Here is a 23,025-nt window from a genome sequence, read left to right on the forward strand (position 1 = left end):
AGTCCGTCCGCATCATTCAATACACAGTTATCCTTAAAAGTGATAGGTACCGTTCCAATAGGACTAGCAGTGAGTGCAGATAAAAAAGTTTGGGAATTGCAAAGAGGTCGATTTCATATCGCCAATGCTCAAATCATTGTCCCTTGTAAAACCCAGAAGAGCACACATAGTGTTTTTACCCTGCCTGGCCCAAGTGGCAGCTTCGGGCTGTCTTGGATGCCGGAAAAAAAAATTAATGCACCAGAGAATGATGCAAGTGAACAAGCATATAGTCCAAGCATTAGCACAGATTTCCCAAGAGCAGATCAGCTCAGGAGAGGGACTTCCGTCCATTCATGCAAGCATGCACACACTATGTAGACACTACATATATACAAATTCACTCAATGGCCTTCATTTGAAAGTGCATCGAGGTAGTGATCCATAAGCACTGAGACAGATTCAAGAAATGAACCTTCACTAGCTCCAGGAAGCACACTTTCCTCTGCTTCTTTGACAATCCGCTCAATTACAGACTCCTTGCTGGGACTTTCTCGACACATCATGCTTCCGATGGCGAAGGGAGTAAGCCCTCTCTCCACACCTTTCTTCAAAAGCATAGTAGAGATGCGCAAGGTACGAGCACACTCAACTGGCAAGTCCCACCCATGAAATTTCAAGAGTTGAATGTCTTGTTCAGCATCCAGTGACTTGATGTAGTCCATAGTTTCGGGAGAGTAAGGCTGCTGAGCTTGTGGCCAGTAGAGCCACTCAAATGTGCAATCTTCAAACTGCAGCGACAAGAATAAAGATATTAAAAGATGAGAAGAAGACAAAAAGAAAGACTACAAAGAAGCTTGAGAGGTTTTGGAGCTTGTATGGAGTCATTATGCTTCTGAACTGACCCCAGAAGCTAAACTATTGCTACTCATAGATCAACAGAAGTCCAATACATCTTTTATAAACCTAAAACTCCTGATCATGCTCTCTTCATTTTATTTACCACCAAAAAAACTGAGCAGTGACAAGCATGAAACATAGACTCTGAAGCAAACACGTCATATGCACATTTTATCCTGTCATATGTCAATCTGAAGTACCATGTGTCACAAGAAAAGCAGTTCATGCACAAATATATTTTCTCTAACCTAACCGTGCAAAGATTTTCTTGTATGAGTCCCATGTTATAAACAGTCATCAATGCAATTTTGGGTATAAAATGATGTAAATTAATAAGTGCAACACATCCTAAAAATCAAAACAAATAATTTTAACAGATTTGCACATGCGTACATAACCAGGGTTGATGGAGATTCCATCTTTTGACAAGTTCTGAGGCATCCAATACCCATTAAGGAAAATGCAGGGTTATTAACACTATTATCTTGGATCTCACGCCAATTAGGACAAATTGTATCTCAAAGAATAACAAATCATCTATTGATGTTTAACGGTGTAGCAAATCAACAAGTGCCATATATCCTTAAAAAAAAAAAAAAAAAGATTGCAACAGATCTGCACATAAGTACATAACCATGTGTAATGGAGATTACGTCTCATTAAGGAAAACATGGGGCTATTAAGACTACTATTGGATCTCATGCCACTTAGGACAAGTTGTAACTAAAAGAAGAACACATAATCTATTAATACTTTTATCGGAGAACAACCAAATGATCAATCGGAGAAGGTAATACAATATACTGACATTTTCAGGCAGACAGTATCCATGATCAATAGGAATAAGCACTACACGTCCATCTTCACCATCCCTGCTGATCAATATGTTGCCTGCATGCCTATCTGCATTTGCCAACCTTATGTCCAAGACAGAAATCTTGTGTACCTCATCCATGGGAAAAGCTCGGGGTCCCATATCCTCACAACTTCCTATATTCTTCACGAACATCTGCAGTGATCCTATCTTGAAATTCTTGCTTGTGTACTCATAACCTTCTGGATAATTAAACTCTCTATGCATACACCTCACCATAACAGTGGGCGGAACCCCAGCAAAGCCCTTCTCTGAATTGTGAACCACTGGGTGGTCCAAGATGTAAGCTGCAACTTCTCTCAGTGCACCCTCTCCTACCCGCGTGCCCTTTTTCATCCCTTGACCATCTAGTGACAATGGAAGTCCCCGAGGATTATTCACTGCCATTGGTTCTTCATCAATAGGCTTAAAAACTGACACATACTCCAGGCCAGAAAAATCTTGCATGAGGTAAGCTCCTCCCGATCCCTCCGGAGACCGTATGGGCTCATTGCCTCTCTCCAATCCCTGGATGGTAGATTCAATCAGCTCTTTTAACACAAATGGCAGTTCAATTTCTCGATTAACAATGAAAGGTTCCAATAGGAAATCTTTTGGCAGTGGTCTACTCTCTATGATATTGGGTTTCAACAGGTCCCAAGACTGATATTCACCAACTACACCAGCAAGCTCATTAAAATCTGATGCATCAATAACCACTTCAAAGTGCTTGTCAACAGTTTGAGGCCTCACTTTAGCAGATTTGCGGACCAGCAAGTGGATAACAGCATCACCGTTCTTCCTACAAATGTCGTGGATGAGTCTCTGATCTTCAAGCTCTTCACAATCACATACCAGTTCTTGATTCTCCAGGTTGACAGAGCCTCGCCCCTTCCTCACAATCTGTCGCTTCACATATGCTACCTTTCTGCTCCTCTCAACATGGAACTCATATTCCTTCCCACAAGCAGTTCGGACAGTGATAGCTTGAAGATCTGAAAGCCTCAGCACAAGGTGCAAGACGTCTCCATCGGCAACCCCATAGTCTCGAACACAAGAATTGTTCTGAGCTAGTTCTCTCCCATCAAAGAACAGTTTCTGATTTCTGACAAAGAACCCTCTGTCTGCCTGTATCTTCAGCTTCACAGACAAAATTGAATCTGACTCCCTAATGGGCATGGGAGTCAGAGACCCAGCAACTCTGAGGTAAATCAGGATCGGTTTGTTCAAATGAGGACCATATTGGTAGGAGAACTCCAGAACTGGGCTAGGCGCCACACTAACACCCGGCATCTTTCTCTCCTGTTATCTGCACTGCCCCTTGTCTGAATAATCAAACTTCAATCTGTCGAAACCTTCATCATGTTCTCTAGACAATCCATTTGACCAGATAGTCCCAAACTTCAACTTTGAGTAACGTCACCTCAAAGCTGAAAAACCAGGAAACTTGGTTTCCCCACTCAAACAGGTTCTCTGACCTAATGTTCCAAGCTCAAAACCTCCTAAAGGCAAACTCAAGGCATAAGCCAATCTCCGACACACCGGATCTTCTGGAGGCATCCAGTGTTAGGGTTTCTTCTGCGCCATAAGTGCAATTATTTGAAGAGAACCGGAATCTTCTGGAAACTACAGCCAATCTCAAGCAGGAGAAACAAGTAAAAACAAATCGGAATCAGCTCATGATCAACCACGACCAGGAAACCTTATAAACGATCAGAAAGCAAAATGCCCCAGAAACGAAGAGATACTGACGTTTCTTTATGAATCCGTAAATAACAGCCAAACTGCAAATCACTAAGCATTGATGCACCAATTAGTAATGGAAAAGCTAGCCTAGCCTAGTCAATCAAACAAGGGAAAACCTACGGCTCAATCTGGAGCATCATGAAAGCCTCACAACACTCCCCGGATTATCACCTCGCGCTTCTCGCGAAAGCACAATTCTAAAAGCCAGCACGAGCGGCATTGCAGCCACAACAGAGAAACGCAAAAAGCAACAGCCAGGCAAAGGCGACCGAAGAGAGAAGCGCAGAGACAGAGGATCGACCGGTATCCGATCATCGTCCTCCACGAGGAATCTCATCCTCCTTTGCACCGGCAAAAGGTGCACCGACCTGACCACGACACTCCACTTCCAGCCGACGCGCACCGACAGACACGGCGAACGGACCGAAAATGGAGAGAAAGAAGCGAAAAAAGAAAAAAAGACAATGCCGAAGAAGCTGCGCGTCGGAGTTACCTGAAATGATCAGGCGAAGCGGCGGCGGCGACGGAATGCGCGGTCGCCGGGATCACCGCGCTTCATCGCCTCCGATCGTCGAGGCGGTTCGACGACCTCCGAAACCCGCGAGTTCCTCTGCACTAGAGCTTCTCACTTTCTCCACGAGAGAGAGAGAGAGAGAGAGAGGATGGGAGAACGGTGGTGACGCTTCTGAAAATGTAAGAAGCAGTTCGCTCCCGTTGATTTATAGAGGTGGGGGTGACGGGAGGAAAGGTGACTTTGGGCGGAAGAATCGCAGGCGGCGCTTGACGGCGCTTGACGGCGTGAGGTTTTTCCCGTTAACGGGACGTCGTCTTCTTCGGCGGGCTTTCTCTCTTCCGTGGGGCTCGGGCTAGAGAATAAAAAAGACTTGGGGGAGGAGTTTACCCCCCGCGGAGGTTTCGCTGCGGTGAGGACGAGACTGCCCTTCTCGAATCTCGATGGGATGGATGTAGTAAATATTTAAATGATGGAAGTAGAAGAATATCTATTCTTATTTTCTAATTTTGGCAATGAAATATTCTCTTCTCTTCTTTTGGTCAAAGCAATATTATATGCTTGGCTAGGCCAATTTCGGACAATAATTAACATGAAACATATGCCAAGGCATACAAAATTTGGAAAATTAAGTTACTTTTTACAAAATAGCCATTTACAAAAGAAAGTTGATCTCGATCAATTTCGAATTTTCTTAATTGATAAAAATGAAAAAATTTTCGTTGTATTTGTTCTTTTTTTTTTTTTAAATTGGGACTTCAAATTACTCTTTATTTGTCATATAGCCGTTATCAAGAATTTATCTATTTAGATAATACATTGAGATTTCGATACTGGTAAAACTTTAATATGATTAGATTGGTAGCAAAACCACACTAATGATAATTATTACATATAATGAAGTTCAAGATTCGATGAAGAACTCATGATACCCGACTCTATTTCCTCATGTGGTAATTTATTAGAAAAATTTTTTATAGAATATCATGTCCAATGCTTAAGTGATGATTAAAAGATTTCATCGTGTGGCAACCTTTTCATAGATCTGATGCTGTCTACTTATAAATATCTTCCTCATAGGAATAGCAACAGTACTAGATTTCTCTATTGCTATTGTTATAATAATAATAATCACTCGCATGGATAATCACCCCCCAAATAAAATACGAGCGATCAGCTTAAATAGTTTATTAATTTACATGTCTCCAGAAGAAGCCCTGGGCGCGAGGAGGAGGCGAAGGGTAAGGACGTAATTTCGGGCCCATCTGCCAAGACAAGACGTAATTAACCCCAGTCGGGCTTTCACTTTGACGCGTGAACTGACGCGGAGAGGTCAGACAGACAGACAGACCGACGGAGAGTAATTACTACGCTGTTTAATGCGATTAGCAGCTCGGGGAGAGAACTAACGGCGTCAGTCACGGAAGCCCGGAAAGGCCCGTTAAGATCCTGACTTGGACTAAAAGGTACCGTCCTTTTTTTTGAATCGCAGGAAGCGCGCTTGCCATTGCCACGTCATGCATGGGACTCCCGCCACTGGAAGTCAAAAAATCAATCGCGTGATCCCGCCCACGTGGCAGGACCCGATTGGGAGAACCTCGTGGCCTCCGCAAAAATTTTCCAGCCCAAAACAGAAGCAAAGAAGAGATTCCGTATTGTATAAAAATTTAAGTTGACGGGGTGGGGGAAGAAAAAACTCTGCTACCGTTCCGCCTTCAGCGTCAACGGAGGAAAGATGATGATGACCAAGAAGTTAATGGGGGGCTGAAAAACAGACAAAAACTTCACAGGCTCCTCTCGATGAACTCCCAGATTCTCTCCTCCATGTAGATCCGGTCCCTCCGCCGCCGCGGCATGTGCCGTTCGTCCGGGAAGATCAGTAGCTCGTACCGCTTCCCCGCCTCCACGAGCGCGTTCACCAGCCGCGCCGTGTGCCTGAAATGCACGTTCTCGTCGATCATGCCGTGGACCAGCAGTAACCTCCCTTTCATGTTGTCCACGTGATGCATGACCGAGCTGGACTCGTAGCCTTCCTGATTAGCAGAAGGAAGCCCCATGTACTTCTCGGTGTAGAAGGTGTCGTACCCGTCCCAGGATGTCACGGGGGCGCCGGACACCGCGCAGCAGAAGACGTCGGGACATCTGGCCAGTGCCATGGCAGATAGATACCCACCATAACTCCAACCATATATTCCGATCCGACCGGCTTCAGCTAGCCCTTCCTTCACAAGCCATTCCGCTCCAGACACCTGATCCTCGACGTCGATGTGGCCAAACTTCTGTTTAACAGCACCTTCGAACTTCAGACCACGCCTGGCGGTGCCTCGGTTATCTAACTGTTGCACCAGGCAGTAAAAATTTGTTGTTAGTCACCAGTCAATCACCTAGAAGCTTTTGGCAGAAATTCATGGAAGCCAATATCAAATAGGTCAGTATGTCAGTTATTGTGATGGACCACTCAATGAGAGAGAGAGAGAGAGAGAGAGAGAGAGAGAGAGGAGAGGATAGGCCCGTAGTAAGGGAGAAAAATGCATTTTTGATTTTCTCCGCTGCATGTTCTTTCTAGCTTTCCTCACCCACATCAGCCATTGTCGGTTCTACTATGTCTATGAATCAGGAGTAGTGACTTCCATTAGGCCCATCTCATGTTGATGAAATTGAAAAGAAGAGTGCTTAAACCGTCATGCAACCTTAAATGGAGTAAGATGCACTGCAAAAGTAACTGGCAAGATCATGACACATTGGGTGATTTGCCTAACTTCTGCAAACAGCCTATGTTCATAAGTTAGAGAGGATGTCTGAGGCGACTACAGAGATGGTACTAACCTTCCAAACTAAGATGCCTTTGCTTCTCAAATACTGTGCCTTCATGTCAACTGTGTTTGCCCATGAATCACATACCAATTGTACGCATGGGCCACCATACACAGCTATCATGGTCTTGTAAGGTGGGGGACCAAATTTTGCTATATCAGGTTTGTACAGAGCTCCATATAGCACACTCCCATCATTTCCCTGGATTTGCATGATCTCTGGAGGCTCAAGCTGCAGCTTCTTCAACCTTGGAATGGTCAATGGAGGCTCATACAATGGCGAAATTATGCTGCCATCATGCAAGGAGCACAGTGACACCCTAGGGGGAGAAGTGAGAGAATCATGAATATCAACAAAAGTCCGCAGGTGATGATCAAGCACAACTACATGTTTTCCTTGTCCATTGGTTAAACTCTTTGGAGCTGGCAAAGGGCTACTCTTGTCTGGGAAAAGTTTCGCTGAATATAAGTGCTGTTCCAGGGGTCCATCTACGGTTCCTGTAAAGTATACAAGTCCTGCGGCTTCATTTACACCTGCAATTTGCTCAACCATCCAGTCACCTTCCGTGATAGGTCCTAGGCAAGTCCCATTCAAGTCATGCAAATAAAGATGTCTAAATCCTGTTCTCTCACTTGCCCAGATAAATCCCCCAGAAAATTTGGCTATTACTTTGTCTAGAGGAGTGAAGCAGTCATGTAAGTTAATCCATGTACTCTGTTCTTCCACCAGTACAACTTTTCCTTGGCCAGTCCTAATATCAAACTTAAGCATCTTCAATTTGCTATGTGACCTGTTTAGGACCTGAGCTGTCAGAATATTTCCATGCATCCAGTTGACTCGGGCCAAATATTCATCCTCATTGTCAAGCTCATTTGTTCCTCCACACTGAAGATCCATCCAAGTAACAGGACCTCCAGCAGAGGAAACTACCCCAAGACGAACTTTAACATTTACAGCTCCTGCGAAGGGGTAAGCATGATCTTCTTGTGCCTCTGAACCAACTGAGCTTTTACCTTGATGCATTATCCTGAACAAAGGTACGCCCGAAGTGTCAACTTCTGTGAATGCAATGAACCTGCTGTCCAGTGACCACCAATAACCATTTTTGCGATCCATCTCTTCCTGAACACAGAAACAATATCATATCAGAGAAAAACCAGAATATAATAAACACATCATCAAGTGATATAGTATTTCAGTAGTATTTTATTGCTTTTACAGCATAAACATAACTTTCTGGTATATCCTGAAGACCTAGAAGTTCTTCAATAATGCTGCACGAATGTAAATCAAAATATGCTCCAAAGAGAGAGTGAATAAAGAAAATTACCTGAGCTATGTACTCAGCGAGACCATGAGTCTGAAAAACATAAGTATTCAGTCAACATCCAGAAATGTCGCAAGAAAAATAGAAAAGTCAAATAACAAGCAGACATTTACAGGAACAAACCTCTGATATATGTAATTGTTCTATCCATTGCAAGAGAAAATAACAAGCAGGCTTAGAGCTAAACCCATATATCACAAGGACAGCAACATACGACATTTTAACAAGTTCGGGCTCAGGTGAAGTTGGATACAAAGAAGAACTGAAAGAAGAGCTTTAGCAATTAAGATTCTGGATTTCCAAACATTTGCTTAAGCTGTTCAAAGTAGAATTTCAGTCGACTACAGGTGAAATAAGTGGAACAAAGTTGGGCAACATTTAATGGAAGAGGAAATAAGCTCAAATCACCATGTAGAACAGAGATAGAGAAAAGACCCAGTATCAATATTTAAGCTCACCACGGCATTATCAATGGCGCCATCAGTTAGCTGACATTGCTCATTGTGTAGGAGGTTTAGAACATGCAATTCTCCATCTCTAACAAAAGAAATCATGGTACCATCTGGAGAGATATGTGGATCGATAATTGGTGAGGATGATGTGCTTGGAAGCTTAAGCTCTGGTTTTGAGCCAGAGAGATCCTGAATATAAACCTGGAACCCGAAGGAAAACACATCAGTTGAAGCTGCTTTGACAGATAGTTGATACAGAAAGAAGCAGGCAATGAGGGTCCATATGATTCAAAGTGTTCCTATCAAAAAGCATCAAGATATTTCAGGATCGTCGTCGTCAATGGAGAGATTACCAAATGACATTTACTTCAGCTATCAAGCCTCTCTCCTTTCCCACAAAACAAAGGGGAGAAGAAATGAGGAAATCATAAAGCAAAGATTAGAAATTGGATCGATCGATCTATATATAGAGGTGGTAGGCCAGTATATACATGCAAAATAGATGTTAAAACAATGACAGTGTAGCATGAATGAGTGACCAGATTGTAACACCAAACTTAAGACTCGTTTTATCCTTTGCAACAGATGGAATAAAGACCTTCAGAACTTTGAGTATTCAGCCGCATGGATTAGTTTAAAAAATAAAGAAAGAAAAGAAAAGAAAATGACATCAAGGAACTGATCCGCTTGAACTTATACATATGCAAAGTCTGATCATTATTCCTCCCTCTGTGTACTTGAAAAGAATGCATGTTGACAGCATCGCTTACTGACACAGGATGATAATTAAGGACGCCTGGATCATAGATAAAAATTTAAATAAAGATTCTTAATCAATGACCAGTAGAATCATTGTTGGATATACTGAAGAGCAGAGGACATACCCCAGCTGGCAAAGGCACCATAAGTGCCTTCCTCTTTGAGTTTGTCTTAATCCATTCATATCGTGTTACTCCCAAACCACGTTCCCTCAATCTCTCCCTTCTCAACTTTTCTTCCGCAGAAATGTTATTCTCATCAAGACCACCATCTGGGGGACTGAAAAATAAATCTTGCTTGCTACTCTTGAGATCAAATGCAAAAACCTTCCTATTTAAAGTCTGATCAGGACTGAACAAATAAGCAACGAGAGAATCATCAGGACTGAAAGTGATTGATGTTGGTGCACCATATCCAGGCAAGGGATATTGTACTATTTCCTCGATTGAGAAAAAAATACAGTCGTCAATTGCTTGTGCAGCTGTGCTGTCAGTTGCAGGCATATTGCAGAATGACCCGAATCTCTTCAATTTCTTCTCCCTTGTCTCATTAGCTGATTGCATTACAAGATGACTAGATTGTTCTGTTCAAATGACAAAAGAGTATAAACAAGCATGCTAAAATTAGGGTGCTAATCACTTCAACTAAATGTTAACTAGCATATAAATAACACTAGAATGTACAATTACAGGTTAAAGTTGAGTGCGCAACCGTTTGTTTTTACAACTTAAGCTGTGAAAGAACAGCCTGGATTATTTTTGTCTGAATAAGCCCAATCAAACATCATGATGATTGTCAACATTCTTGCAACCCTGCAAGTTCAATGGTTTTGCCCGGACTGCGAGTATGCTATGCAAATATAGAAAAAAGCTAGATTCAACAGTCCCACATACAACAAAGCAGAACCCCTTTCAGATCAGCCTGTACTAGCAATGTGAAGTTCACCAATTGCCTTTCAGTCAAGCCACAAAGGAAAACTACCAAAATCAGAACTTGCCAAAAAAATTTCCCGAATATAACCCATCGCTCGCATTCCGGATTCTTTTTTCGTCTTCTTTATTTTCCAGAGTCAACAAGTAACTTTTTAATATTTCACAAAGCTTTACTGCTTTCGATTCGCTTCCTTTTTCCAACTAAAAAGCAAAAAGCAGCATGCTTATTCGGGGAACTTCCTATCTCTCCTCACTCGTCAACCTCCGAGCTACCAAACAAGGAAAAAATCGATCCCCCCTCATCATCCAATCACGTTCAATCCAACCGCGATAGCCCAGAAACACCCAAAACCCTACATCTCCCTCGCGAACCTCTCTCATCCAGAACAAGCAAGCGATCCTCCAGTCTACCAAAACCGCATCGGGTCAACACCCTCGCACCTCATCACAAAAGAAAAGAAAAGAAACGAGAGACAGCGACGAATCCGAGCAGGGGCCGCAATCGGATTTCGGGCGAGTGAATACGGATCGAGACCGAACCTGCAAAGCGAACGGATGCGATCGGCCATGAAAAAGGCGTCGATCGAGACACGATCGCCGAGACCTTTTTTCCCCAAACCCGAATCCGCGCTCCGAAAGGGGAAGAGAGGAAAGGAAAGGGCCTCGAGAATCGGGAATCGGATTCGCGAGAGCCCAATCGGAGATTCCCGCCGCGGCTCCTCGTTCGCGTAACGGCGGCGAGATCTGGAATTCGCAGGGGGGCCGAAATGATGACGACGACGACGACGATTAGTGCTTGCGGATAAGAAGGGGAAAAGCGGGATTTGTCGATTCGGGGGTTTGTTCGGCACGCGCCGGCGGCGGGCGGGCGGGTGGAGGAGGTTTGGTGATTCACCGAATCTGTGTGGTTCTGGCTTTGGCTCTGGCTGTGTTTCGGGCTTTTTGTTGTTGTTGGTGTTGGCGGCGCGTGGGGGCGAGGTTTGGGTTGTGTGCGGCCGACCGCACGTGGCCCTGGATCTGATGCGACCGTCGGATGTTGGTCGCTCGCTGATCGTGCGGTCCAGAGGGGGCACACGAGTCGCCGGGGCGCCGGCGATGATTGGTCGGGGGCGGCAATGATTGGATTTGATTACTGTCAATAGAAAGGGAACCTTGCGATGACGTGTACGCGTGTCAGAAAATAGAATATTGTGTATGGGTTAATATGAACAATTGAAAATATGAAAAACATAACTTTTATATTGTGTTTACTTTTTTCTTTTTTTCACATATTGTGTTTACTTAAGCGCCATAATTTTTTTTTCCAATCAAATACCATATGATTTTTTCAATCAATTACTTGAGTGTGGTAACTTTTTTAAAATTATTTACCACAAATGTCATGTCATATTAGATTTTCGTCACTTAGGTAAAAGTTTTAAATTTTTTTTAGGAATTAAGTAATCGATTGAAAGTTATGGTACTGAAATGAATGTTTTTTAAAAGTTATGATACTTAAATGAGTGCCGTATGAAAGTTATAGTATTTTTGGGGTCCTTATTTAAGAAAAAATGGTATCACATTGCATAATCATTGTGAATGGAATTAGTGGTTGGAAAAATATTAGGTAAAATTTAGGTTTTGTTTGTTGTACGAAAGATGATTGTTTTTGGAAAAATATTTTTGAAAAAACAGTAGTTTATATTGCTTGCAAAAGTGAATGACCGAAAAAGTTTTTTTATCGTCCACATAAATATAATGAAGACATTTGCTGTTTGACTAATTATTTTAAATAATATAAGTGATTATTTTTAGAAAAATATTTTTTGAAGCATTCATCTTTTGTTGAATAGACAAAGTCTTGAAAAAGATTTTAAAAATTTGTCATGTGGTAAGTCATTATGGTATAAATTGATTCTTCCTAGGTTAGTGAAACAAATGTCAACCATTTAATTTGACAACACCATCGTTCGTTTACTTATCAAGCATATTTTTCTCGTACATGAAGTCAATTTAGAGCACGTCTTGATAGGCTTTTTTTTTTTTTTTTTGCTTGTCAGATGCATTGCGAATTCTGTTAACTTGAAATATCTAAAACCTTCACAATATGTAAATATCAACATGTGAACTCATATATAAATTTTTCAAGATTTTTCGAAATTCGAACAATTAACTAGTGCAGGAGACATTAAAATTGATAATATTAAATAAGTTCATTAAATGACGTGGCAAACTGGAAGTGGCTATTTAGATTAGCAGGCCTATTTAACCATCCAACATGAATTTACCACATCATTTTGTAAATCCATTTCTTGTACGAGTTTTAAAATCCACAGCATTAGCCTCCTGAATATTCGGAATCATTTCTTTAGTAAATAAAAGCTACCTATGCCAAGGATAACACGAATCTCAAGATTTTCTGAAAATTGTTGAACCATGCAAGGTAATTAAAAAAAAAAAACTCCATATATATATTATTAATTTAAGTTGTTGATAAGTGGGTTAGGTGGCGCCTTATTTATTTATTTATTTTGGACGAATGAGTTGGGTGGGATTTGGAACAAGGAATAAATGCCCAAAAAAGAAATTAGAGTTGCACACTTTTGACGCAATCTAACGATCTCCTCCACTCATTTTCTCTTGGGTTGGCAATGACAATTATTACATTATATAGCACATGTAGAAAAACCATGTTAAGCAATCTGTGTCAAGAGAGAGGTCGGACGTCACTAACAATGGAACTAATGATGATTCTGAAATCACTAAAGAGACAAGGTCTGAAGCCTTGTTGTGCATTTTTTTTTTCTGATTTATATAGTCGTGAACGGGAACATTATCACATTAGTTGTCTTTTTCTTCATCATCATCATCCATCATGAAGATCAGTGCATAGCAAGTGCGAGTCACTCTATTTATTTTTTAAAAAATAAATAATTTGAAAAATATTGTCTTAAAAAGAATCACTTATAATGTTTGTAAGAGATAAAAGTGACCAATTTTAGTAAGAAAAGTTTCCAAATCATTCATTGTTCATGAAACCTTACGGAAATAACTAAGATCATTTAAATTGGTTCAGCTGTTTATGAAATAACACCGAAGCTTGATACCTAAAAAGAGAACATTAGAAACAGAAACCCAATTGCCAATTGATCCATAAAATCCATCATTGAAAAACAAAAAAGAACACAAAAAATAAAAAGATTTATATCAGATTGCGAGAGAGAGAGAGGGGGGGAGAACAACATTTCCAAATTCAGAGGAAGATTATTGGAATGGACCACTTGAGGACGTGTCCCAGAGGGACAAAAAAAATTGTGGCGAGATGCCAAAAGTTGCATAAAATGCGTGTAAGTAGCTTTCTATTGGCACAAACAACATCCCTCACTCGGACAGGTCATTAGTTGTTCGCACTCGATTTTGGTCAATGGTTCGATTGCCATTCGATAACAATGATATCACGACAAGAATGTCTTACTCTCGTTTTTGCATCTACGTGGTCCACACCACACCTTGCTTATAGAAAGACCTCCCAGGACAAAATACAACATTGGAGCGGATCTTGTCACATCTAATGAGTTTTTAAGCCCGCCCGCCCATGTTGGGCCAAAACTCGGCCCGTAAGTAAAGGGCCCATGGAGGAGGTTATGATATCTGAGCGATTACGTTATTTTATTTTGAAGTAGCGTTTGAGAGAAAGAGAAATTATGAGTTTTACGCTCTCAAAAGTTTCTCTCTAAGTAGAACAGTACTCTCCTCGGAAGAACGGTATTGGGATTCCTTTCCGAACTGTGACATCGGTGCTTTAATCTGTGAAAGACAATACGTTCGATTTCGTAATGTACTTTTTGATCGGTGATACATGTATTTTGTGGGCTTATTTTTCTACGTTCGTTTTTGGGGTTCGATTGAGTATCGGATTAATTTGGGAATCTATTTCCCAACATCATTATTACAAAGATTTAATATTAATATATCAATACCTATAAGATTGCATGTGGGAAGTTAACGTTACTACGTAGTTCACATGCCTCAACGAGTTTGATTCGAAATTGGCCAAGTAACTTAACAGGCTGAGTTGGCGGTGTTCCTCATTTTAACGCACACTAGACGTCATAATATTTAGATAATAAATCACATCTTATCTGAAAATTTAAATTTTTAGAATAGTTAGCGATTATTTCACAAAATCTTATATGCTATCAGAATAAAAGATCCTGAGTTAAAATTTTCTAGGCTTTTATTTGCCCCTCGAATTGCATATTTCCACCATTTAGGCCAAGGCCAAAATCCAGTTGACCTCGGTCTAACAAAATCTCCACTTGTAATCCGACAGGCATATTTCTTTCTTGACATAAGACCCGAGTTCGAACCATCATACACTTTCATAAAATTTTCCATTTACTGTGACTTTGCACCATTTACTCTCATGCTTCGAACGATATATTGGTAGAGCAAAGACTCCTTCTTTGAGTGAATATCTGCGGTGGGTGTCATTCCCAAACTTGATTCCCAAATATCAGTGAAGTTCCTTATCAAGTTGAAAAAGGAGGAGGTCGAACAAGTGTGTTCCCAATAAAGCAACACATGTGCCAACTGGCTGGCGAATTTCTGCTCTGACTATTTTTCGTATGCTCTTTGAAGCTAGTAATCCACCTTTAAATTTGATGTCTTTAACATAGGAGACCTGGTGAGCACATTTGTGCCAAGATAATGTAATAATTAGTTGTTTGGGCTTAGGCGCCATTTTTCCACTAATAAAAGAAATGTTGAAGGTTATTGATAGGCATGTACTATCATATTAGATATGTCAGACGAGTGGATCCGATCAAATAAAAATATAATGATTCATACCCCGACTCAGTCCACATTACCCCAACACTTTTATATTTAAAACATAAGCTAAGGTGAAAGCACATAGTAAATAAGTATGAGGTCACAAGAGAGCAAAAAGTGCTATAGAGATGGGTTGAATTTAAATAAGTTGTGAAATTATCTTGACCCCATTTATAACCCATAGAGTTCGATATGAATCAATTTAATATATATATATATATATATATATATATATGTATATACATACATACATACATATATAATATAATGGCGATACTCTGCAAATTTGATTTTAGCTTCTTATGCTCATCCTATAGGATTAGAGTTTATATAATTATTAATTATGCTTATGTCACGGGCCAATCGATTGGGATCGTGACCGTGCGGCGACTCAAACACTTTTGGATCACCTAAGGCAAGCCTTGCTCAATTGATCACACACTCGCTTGCTTTACCCGAATCGTAGAGAGAGAAGGCTTCTAGAGGGAGGAGCTCCGGAAAGAAATGAGCTTTAATATTACTGAAAAGATTGGATGGATACAAATGAGGGGGATGTCACCCTTTCTTATACTAGAGGCCCTCTAATTACATCAATTGATTGACTTTTTATCCGACGGACGAGATCACACTGCCATATTTACCGACACTAATGACAGCTACCAACTACCGACATTAATGGCTAGAGACTTCTAGAATGCAGCTCAATTACCGTACCGTCCATCCTTGGAAAGTTTCGGAAGGAATCTTGTTGGGAATCCAAGCGATCGCAGGAGGTCCTCCGCAGCAAAGCATGGCCCTTTAGCTCCGTAAACCTCTTGGCCGTGACACTTACATGACACTAAATTACTCCTGAATTTGGATTATTTTCTTTGGAAAAACCTATATTTAAATTACTAAGACTAATGCTATATGTGCAATGGTGATCAATTTCCTTACCATATAAGCTTTTAAAGAGTAGACTCTTTGTTTGACAAAATGGTTAAAATCAGGGTTAATATCACGAAAAAACCCCAATCCAATGCATGTGTGACAAATTTACCCTCTATTAGTTTTCATTAAATTTTATTATTCAACTTGTTGAGTTGAATGACAAGTAATAATTAACGGGTATATCAATTTAAAGTTTTACCCTCTACTTTCACATGTATATTAGTTTTGTGATTTTGAGTGGTATTAATTCAATTTAATGGAAATTAACTGATGATAAGTTTATTATAAATATATCAGTTCGTGGTGTTTTGTCATAAAAACATTATTGGGGTAAATTTATCATGGGTATACTAATTTTGGAGTTTTTAGTGTTCAAAAAATTAATTTTAGGTAAATTTGTCAAATGTCTATTAGTTTAGGATTTTAGAATTTTGACACTCCTTATATTTGTAACGGTACTTGTTATTCTTATTGTTCTGTAAGAATTTCCTACACGATTGTCTCTTTTAACGTGATTACATTCACATGAGTGTGCCTCGCATGCAAAGCCCGACTTATAACTCTGCAAGTAACTGCTCTTCAGGTATGAACCTTCCAACAGAGGAAATGAATATGCTGTAAAATCAGGATCAACAGAGATCTTAATGCGTACTCTCGCTCTCTAATGCAAAGCAGCAATCGAATTAATGATTAAATAGAAGGAGACAAGTGAAAAAGGAGCAGCCTGTTTGAGAACCAAACTCTCTTGTACTCACTTTGGCAAAGTGTCTGTTGGCACGGGCGAGATCATCCTTGCATCGACTATTATTAGATTCATGTATGATCCGATGCTTTACTAGACATACACCTGATCTTCTTAAACACTCGAAGTCCATGAAAAAGTTGATTATACATTGCAAATATGCCTCTCTTCCATACATCCACTCAAATCTTTCTGAACTCAAAAATTTGAATGACAACTGGGGCTTTGAATGCTCCAGGATCCATAACATATCCCTTTATCTCCATGCCGCTTTGTCCATAAAATGGCCAGCTAAGGACTAGAGGACAGTGCTGCATCTTATTCTCCTTCCCGCTTTCAGATTTTACCTCTCGACGACTGCTTGTACTTGGCAAATACTCAGAGCATCATCTTGTTCTATATGACATCGACCCAAAATGTCGTTGACGCCTTCATGATGGAAACGAGTCATACTTCTGAATCTTCATACTCAGAACTCACTATGAAACTGGGAAATGCCAATGTTATATCCCTGCAAAGGGTGAAGAGAGAAAAAAAGGGTTGTAGCGTATAACTTGTGCAGAGTAATCCTGTTCACAATGCGCAGCCTGACACACAATTGACGAACTGACATGATCAGAGACAGATGTATGGTGGACAGTTTTTTGGGTTATACTTTTCCGTACAGGGGTTTTAAACTTTATAATAGAGAGGCTGTTCATCGCATTGATGGGGGATTACATACTTTAGATATGGAAGAGTCATGTTTCTTATCAGAGAAGGATTCTTCAACACAAAGTCCTTCCACTCTTCCAGATCAATCCGTCCGTCATCTTTTGTATCAGCATCCCTAAATGTCTGTTGATTCAACAACCAGTTTCAGAATGCCTAAAGTACCAAACTGAGGATAGTAGTTCCCATGTGAAAGTTGAGTACCGCACCTTATCCACGATCGTTTCCACAATATCCTCTGCGAGTACCAAATCTGATTCGTGAAGAAGTGCCAATACCATTTCCTTCAACTGTAAGTTGAAAAGAAAATTTGTAATGCCACTACAGTAGAAATTAAGAACAATTTTAGCAGTTATCAAGATGTCCATGCAACAGCAGAAAAGAGGAGATACCGTCCTCACCTCCTCTCGCTTGATATATCCGATCTGCCTCAAGTCGTACAACCTGAAAGCAACTGTGGAAAAGTCTTACAATTAAGCTATCATTTAGCTACTCATGTTAACGTGATCTACCAAAAAGAAAAGTAATTTAAATGGAATTTTAGCGATAATTAAAAGAGTATAAGCTGCATAATGGGATTTCTTACATGCAATCTTGTCTTCTATTGGTGCATCTGGGTGAAAGACACCAAGTGATCTTACGAATTCCCCAAACTCAATGACCCCATTTCCTTTTATATCGAACAAATCGAATATCTGCAATATATGATGCCAGTAGTTCATGTATCGGCAGGAAAAAGAAAAGAGCGTCAGTCTAATGAATTAGCAAAATCACAAAATGGTTGTGAGTGGCACTTTGTCATATCAATATTATTTGAGACTCCCAATTTCATATTTCCTAAGTGGGACAACTAACTGTATCAGATTACAGGATATAAATGAAGTAAAAAGATATCTGCCAAGTCGAAGAGAGTCTATATTGCATACCCTATCGGCAAAAAGATTTCTCCGATTTCTGCTCCGGAATAGAGCAAGCTGAAACTCTTCCTGTTCAATGTACAGCATAAATAGCAATAATTTTCAGTTTAAGTGGCAGAAACAAGTGCATAATGAACCTTTTCAGTGTCTTGTGATCACGTAAGACTAGACTAGAAGAAGATGACCCAGCAAGCGACAACTGATAGCCAAAGGTAAATAGATTTCACTCATAGATCAAACGCAGGTCCAAAGCACACCTTGTGAATAAGCCCGTCAGCAAAAATCGAATTGCTTAATTTCTTGAAGAGCACGTATAAGGCCTCGATTTCGCTTGCAGTAACTGCATTTAAGAAACTTGAATGGTCAAAGTGATGAAGGCGGGTAGCATTACAGTTTATTTACTGTATGACTTTATTGAAGAGCCTATAAATTGTACTTTCCCCATCCATCCCCGATGAAAAAATTCTGTACTGTACGCAAAATGAGCGTAGAGGAGGTGACAATGCTCAATTGGATGAACGCGCTTCTTGAGAATAGACAGATCAAAAATGAACAGGAAAAAAAAAAATCTGCGATACACTGAAGCTTCATGAGAACAATCCAAAGGGAAGTAATGCAGAAATTCAACATCTAAAAGAATTGACGCTTACAAGGTGTTGCAGCAGCAAGAACGTTAGGCTCTTCATATCCGGGTGTTCGCTCAGACTTTTTCGAAATAGTGCAACCCATGCCAACGACTTACCTTGTTTTTTTTCCTGTATAAATCTGTGAGCTCAAAACAGGGAAACTGTCCTGTAACACCTGCTAATGCCAGTTCACAGGAGAATGAGATGCTGCAAAATACTGATCCAGCTCAATTTGTGAGATCAAAAAGATTTTCTTTTACTACTTTTGATTTTGAATCCACGCGATTACTCTTCTTACGTCAGCAATGACTATAGAAGAGACTGCACCTATTGGTGCCACGGAATTGATTGTCCACCCAGCAAAACTAGAGTCTAGACAACTCCATGCAATGCCACATTCAAGAACGGAGGTTTTCCACTCTGAATAGGGATTAATTGTACCACTCGGAACGGTGTCTGGAACAGCTGGGTCAACTATGTCTCGAGATAAATGACACGTGGACTCTGTAAATGAGTGTACAACTTGAGTGCTAATACTTAATTATAGGAAAATGTAGAATCAATATGCATATTTTCTCTTGGTAAGCAAATATAAGCAATGGTACATAATTTTGTAGGAATTTGAATCATCATACCTCGAATTTCACATAATCTTTCTTCAACATTCTAGTTATGGTGATTCAGACTGAGGCAGGCCTGCCATGAAACAAACTTGCAAATTTTGAGCTCAAAATGAGGTATCCCAGAACCTGCACCCACAACCATGTCATATCTGATAGGTACGGGTACATATCACTTCAACAGATGACTCAGAGTAACCTCTAGGTACACAAAGAAAAAGAGAAGAAAAAGTGAAAGGGCATTGTAGCTTTGATTTGGTTGCTAATGTATGCTCGAATGGACACTATCATAGTTTTTGCTGCTGATAGCGAACACTGAGCCTCAGTGAATCACCAAATATAAGGTCAAGAGCACCTATCTGCCTCAAAGGAAGAAACTGGTGTAATAATAACAAATCTTCCATTTTAGGTTCTTTGATACAATCATTTCCATATTAGGGAAAACTGTAGGTATACGAAGATGAGACATGAGTGGCAGGTTTTTCAAACCAGACAAGGCCCATGACCCAGGAACTGCGGAAGCTGGGAAAAAAGAAGAAGCTATTTTTCCCAACACAATGACCAAATAGACTTAACCAGAAACGAAGAAACTCTGATCTTAAAAACTATGTATCCCTGATACAGAGTTTCTGGTCAATTTACTCAAGAAAGGCACAAAAACTTACCATGCAAGTGGCTCATGAAAAATTTACAGAACATGAAAAATCAAGATGGAACTAATCTCCTGCAAATATGTAGATTCTGACATATATCCAGGAAAGAAAACTATTTATACTTCCAAGGGAAGCACCCGTGCACAAATCGTGCATCCAACTAATTTCCATGTCACAAATTGACAATAGTGTATTGCACAACAAAAAGAAAGTTAAAATAATACAAAGAAAAAAAAAAAAATCTGTTGAGGAATCAATACGAACCCCATACACGGAGGGACCCCATACTTTCTTTATCCATCAACCTGCCGCCCCCCGGGCAAGAACTACCTTTTAAATTGTTTTCTCATAGGACCACATATCTAATTCGCAAAGACGGATTTTCCAGCTAACCTAGCAGATTTTTTGTCTCTCGAAAGGGAAAGTTCATGCTAAAATAATGAGAACGAGACTTTCACTCCGATCTGACTTTCTTTTGTTTAACATTTAGTAGAATCCAGCCATGTACAGGAGGATATGACTTTTGGGGCTTCCTACGTAACAATGAGAAAGACTGCTAAGTGGAATCGAATTCCCAAGAAAAAGAATAAACTCTCATTAACCTTTTTTTTTTTTTTTTTTTCTAAACGAAAATGAAGGGTAACTCCTACTTACACCGTTCTATATTTCTCAAAATATCGAACTTATTTAATCATCGTTTTTTATTTTTATTTTTATTTTTCCATTTAGGACCAGATAACCAAATAAAGATCAAGATAATAAGCTAAGGAGGGTGGAAAAAGAAAGAGAACAAAAGCAGGAACTTTGCCCTGCATTTGCATGGAGGAAAACCGATTAAAACATGAACAAGGTGCAGGAAAGCTTGTGATTCTTTCTCGTGTTTTTCTAGTCAAAATCCAGAATCGTGGGAAACCGCTAGATTTTGCCGATGCTCTCTGCATTTGCTCAGCAACCAAAAGGAGCATTTGGCGAAAGGAAGCAAAGAAGAATCAAAACCAGGATAACCTGGCAAGTCCTTGAACGCAGGTATAAAACATCACGACCCCGAGAGAGAGAGAGAGAGAGAGAGAGAGAGAGAGAGAGAGTCCTGGACTGACCAGAAATTGGCGATGTAGGAAAGAAAGAGACTTGGATTTTTGAGGGATTCTTTCTCGCGCTCTGTTCTTATCTATGGCCAAATGGATTGCCTTGATCTTTGGGCGCTCTGCAAGTCTTGGAACTTCACTGAGAACAGAGACCGGCTTCCTTGTTTCATCTATCTCTCTCTCTCTCTCTCTCTCGCTGTCTCCACAAGGAAACCTGTCGAGCTTGCGGCTTCGCTTTCGAACCGCGAAATGGAGGGCGCAATTTGCGAACTCACGGAGAGCGACGTGGATGAAGAGTTTCAGAGATCAAAACTTGTCTTGTCCTGCAGCCCTGACCACATGCGTTGGAAGGACGGGCGGATGGACCCACAACTTTTCTGCGTCAAATCTGATTGGACTAGCTCGGATCCACAATGCAAATGGTCATTTTCACAAATCTCATTTGAGGGATAGCGATTCAGTAGAGTTCTCATCCTCTAAGTTCTAGCATTTTTATAGTTTAATCCTTGGATATGTTTTCATGCTACCAAATCATCTGTCTCTTTGAATTTGTACACTGGGTCACTCCATTTATAATCGATACTAACGCCGTCAAATTTCTCTTTTAATTTATTGGCATGTATTAGCATAAGGATCATGTCAAGCACTGTCTTGAATCACTTTCTAAGGATAACTTATTGTAAAGATTCAGTTTTAATCATGGATTATACACATCACAACAAAAGACGTTAAATTTAAAATTACCTCTTTCTATATATAATTACTTAAAGGGTTATCTTGAAAATAATCTATATCATAATTCTCTCATAAAAATCTTCAATTTTTGCATAATGATGATTGTCGGTGTACACTAATTGATAAGTAAAGACTAATTTAATCCAAATCACCTACTATCCATTTTATATGAAATTTCAGAATAAAACAAAAAAGTTATTAATATATATATCCTTCTATTTTTCAAGAATTTTCGTTGGCCTTTCACATCAATGTTTTTCCTTTTTTGGATTTTTTTTTTCTGTTTTTCCTTTTTCAAGGATGTTTTATGTTTACTGATGAGGAGCAGTGATAGTGATTGGAATGAAATCATCAATGGATTTTAAAGGCGTGGAGTCCACACCACTAATTCAAAGTCTCCCGTTCGGCTTGTCCGTTTATCCTGATTTTCCCCTCCCCCCAAAAAAAAGAAGCACTTTTGCTTTTCCTTAATTTTGAAAAGAAGAATGTTATTTCAAATCTCATACAATAATTAAGAAAATTCTGAACAACTCTCGGATCAATATTTTCGTTTTTTGAGACTCGGTTTTATTGTCAATTTTTTACTCTTTCTTCGATTTTGTACCTCGAAATTTTAAATTTAGACTGTGACTTAATTTTAAGTACCTCAAATATTCTGGTGTCAAAGTAACTCAAAATTTTAGAAATCTATGAATAATAACATTGAAGTCACTCTAATTTTTCAAGCCATTTTAAAGGTTTTTGTCATTATGAGGGAAAATTCATGAGGAGCGTTTTGGTTCAGCACAACGGGCTTTAAAAATCCCCGTAAAAGTGTGAGAAAGGGTTATTTTAATATTTTGAAAGTATGAAAAGGGTAATAGTGATTTCAAATATTATTTACCTTATCTCTTATAATTTTTTGAAGGGCTCAACATTATC

At 39.8% G+C, this 23,025-nt stretch overlaps 3 protein-coding genes across 13 annotated transcripts; all 3 read right to left on the reverse strand.

Moving 5' to 3' along the window:
- Positions 1-96: 96 nt before the first annotated feature.
- On the reverse strand, positions 97-4,172 carry LOC104424503 (phosphatidylinositol 4-kinase gamma 3). Its single transcript, XM_010036948.3, has 3 exons — positions 3,972-4,172; positions 1,688-3,358; positions 97-770 (listed from the first exon to the last, which is right to left on the reverse strand). The coding sequence occupies exons 2-3, from the start codon at positions 3,023-3,025 to the stop codon at positions 384-386; spliced, it is 1,725 nt and encodes a 574-aa protein (XP_010035250.2). The 5' UTR covers positions 3,026-3,358; positions 3,972-4,172; the 3' UTR covers positions 97-383.
- Positions 4,173-5,622: 1,450 nt separating this feature from the next.
- On the reverse strand, positions 5,623-11,402 carry LOC104424504 (dipeptidyl aminopeptidase 4). Its single transcript, XM_010036949.3, has 6 exons — positions 10,814-11,402; positions 9,467-9,924; positions 8,589-8,783; positions 8,134-8,163; positions 6,816-7,925; positions 5,623-6,325 (listed from the first exon to the last, which is right to left on the reverse strand). Exons 2-6 carry the CDS (start codon positions 9,902-9,904, stop codon positions 5,774-5,776), a joined length of 2,325 nt encoding a protein of 774 aa, XP_010035251.1. The 5' UTR covers positions 9,905-9,924; positions 10,814-11,402; the 3' UTR covers positions 5,623-5,773.
- A 5,340-nt stretch (positions 11,403-16,742) lies between these two features.
- On the reverse strand, positions 16,743-21,664 carry LOC104424509 (calcineurin B-like protein 4). 11 transcript variants are annotated; one of them, XM_039304127.1, is made up of 11 exons: positions 21,382-21,664; positions 19,647-19,760; positions 19,339-19,515; positions 19,036-19,186; positions 18,643-18,725; positions 18,395-18,454; positions 18,055-18,163; positions 17,870-17,922; positions 17,678-17,758; positions 17,482-17,594; positions 16,743-17,268 (listed from the first exon to the last, which is right to left on the reverse strand). In XM_039304127.1, the coding sequence occupies exons 4-11, from the start codon at positions 19,112-19,114 to the stop codon at positions 17,205-17,207; spliced, it is 642 nt and encodes a 213-aa protein (XP_039160061.1). In that variant the 5' UTR covers positions 19,115-19,186; positions 19,339-19,515; positions 19,647-19,760; positions 21,382-21,664; the 3' UTR covers positions 16,743-17,204. The 11 variants fall into 11 exon arrangements, with proteins under 11 accessions (XP_039160061.1, XP_039160059.1, XP_039160060.1 ...); XM_039304125.1 differs by having other exon boundaries at positions 19,275-19,515; XM_039304126.1 differs by having other exon boundaries at positions 19,036-19,189; positions 19,275-19,515.
- Positions 21,665-23,025: the final 1,361 nt, after the last annotated feature.

The sequence above is a fragment of the Eucalyptus grandis genome, chromosome 11 (genome assembly GCF_016545825.1).
Source record: "Eucalyptus grandis isolate ANBG69807.140 chromosome 11, ASM1654582v1, whole genome shotgun sequence".
Classification (NCBI taxonomy): Eukaryota; Viridiplantae; Streptophyta; class Magnoliopsida; order Myrtales; family Myrtaceae; genus Eucalyptus; species Eucalyptus grandis.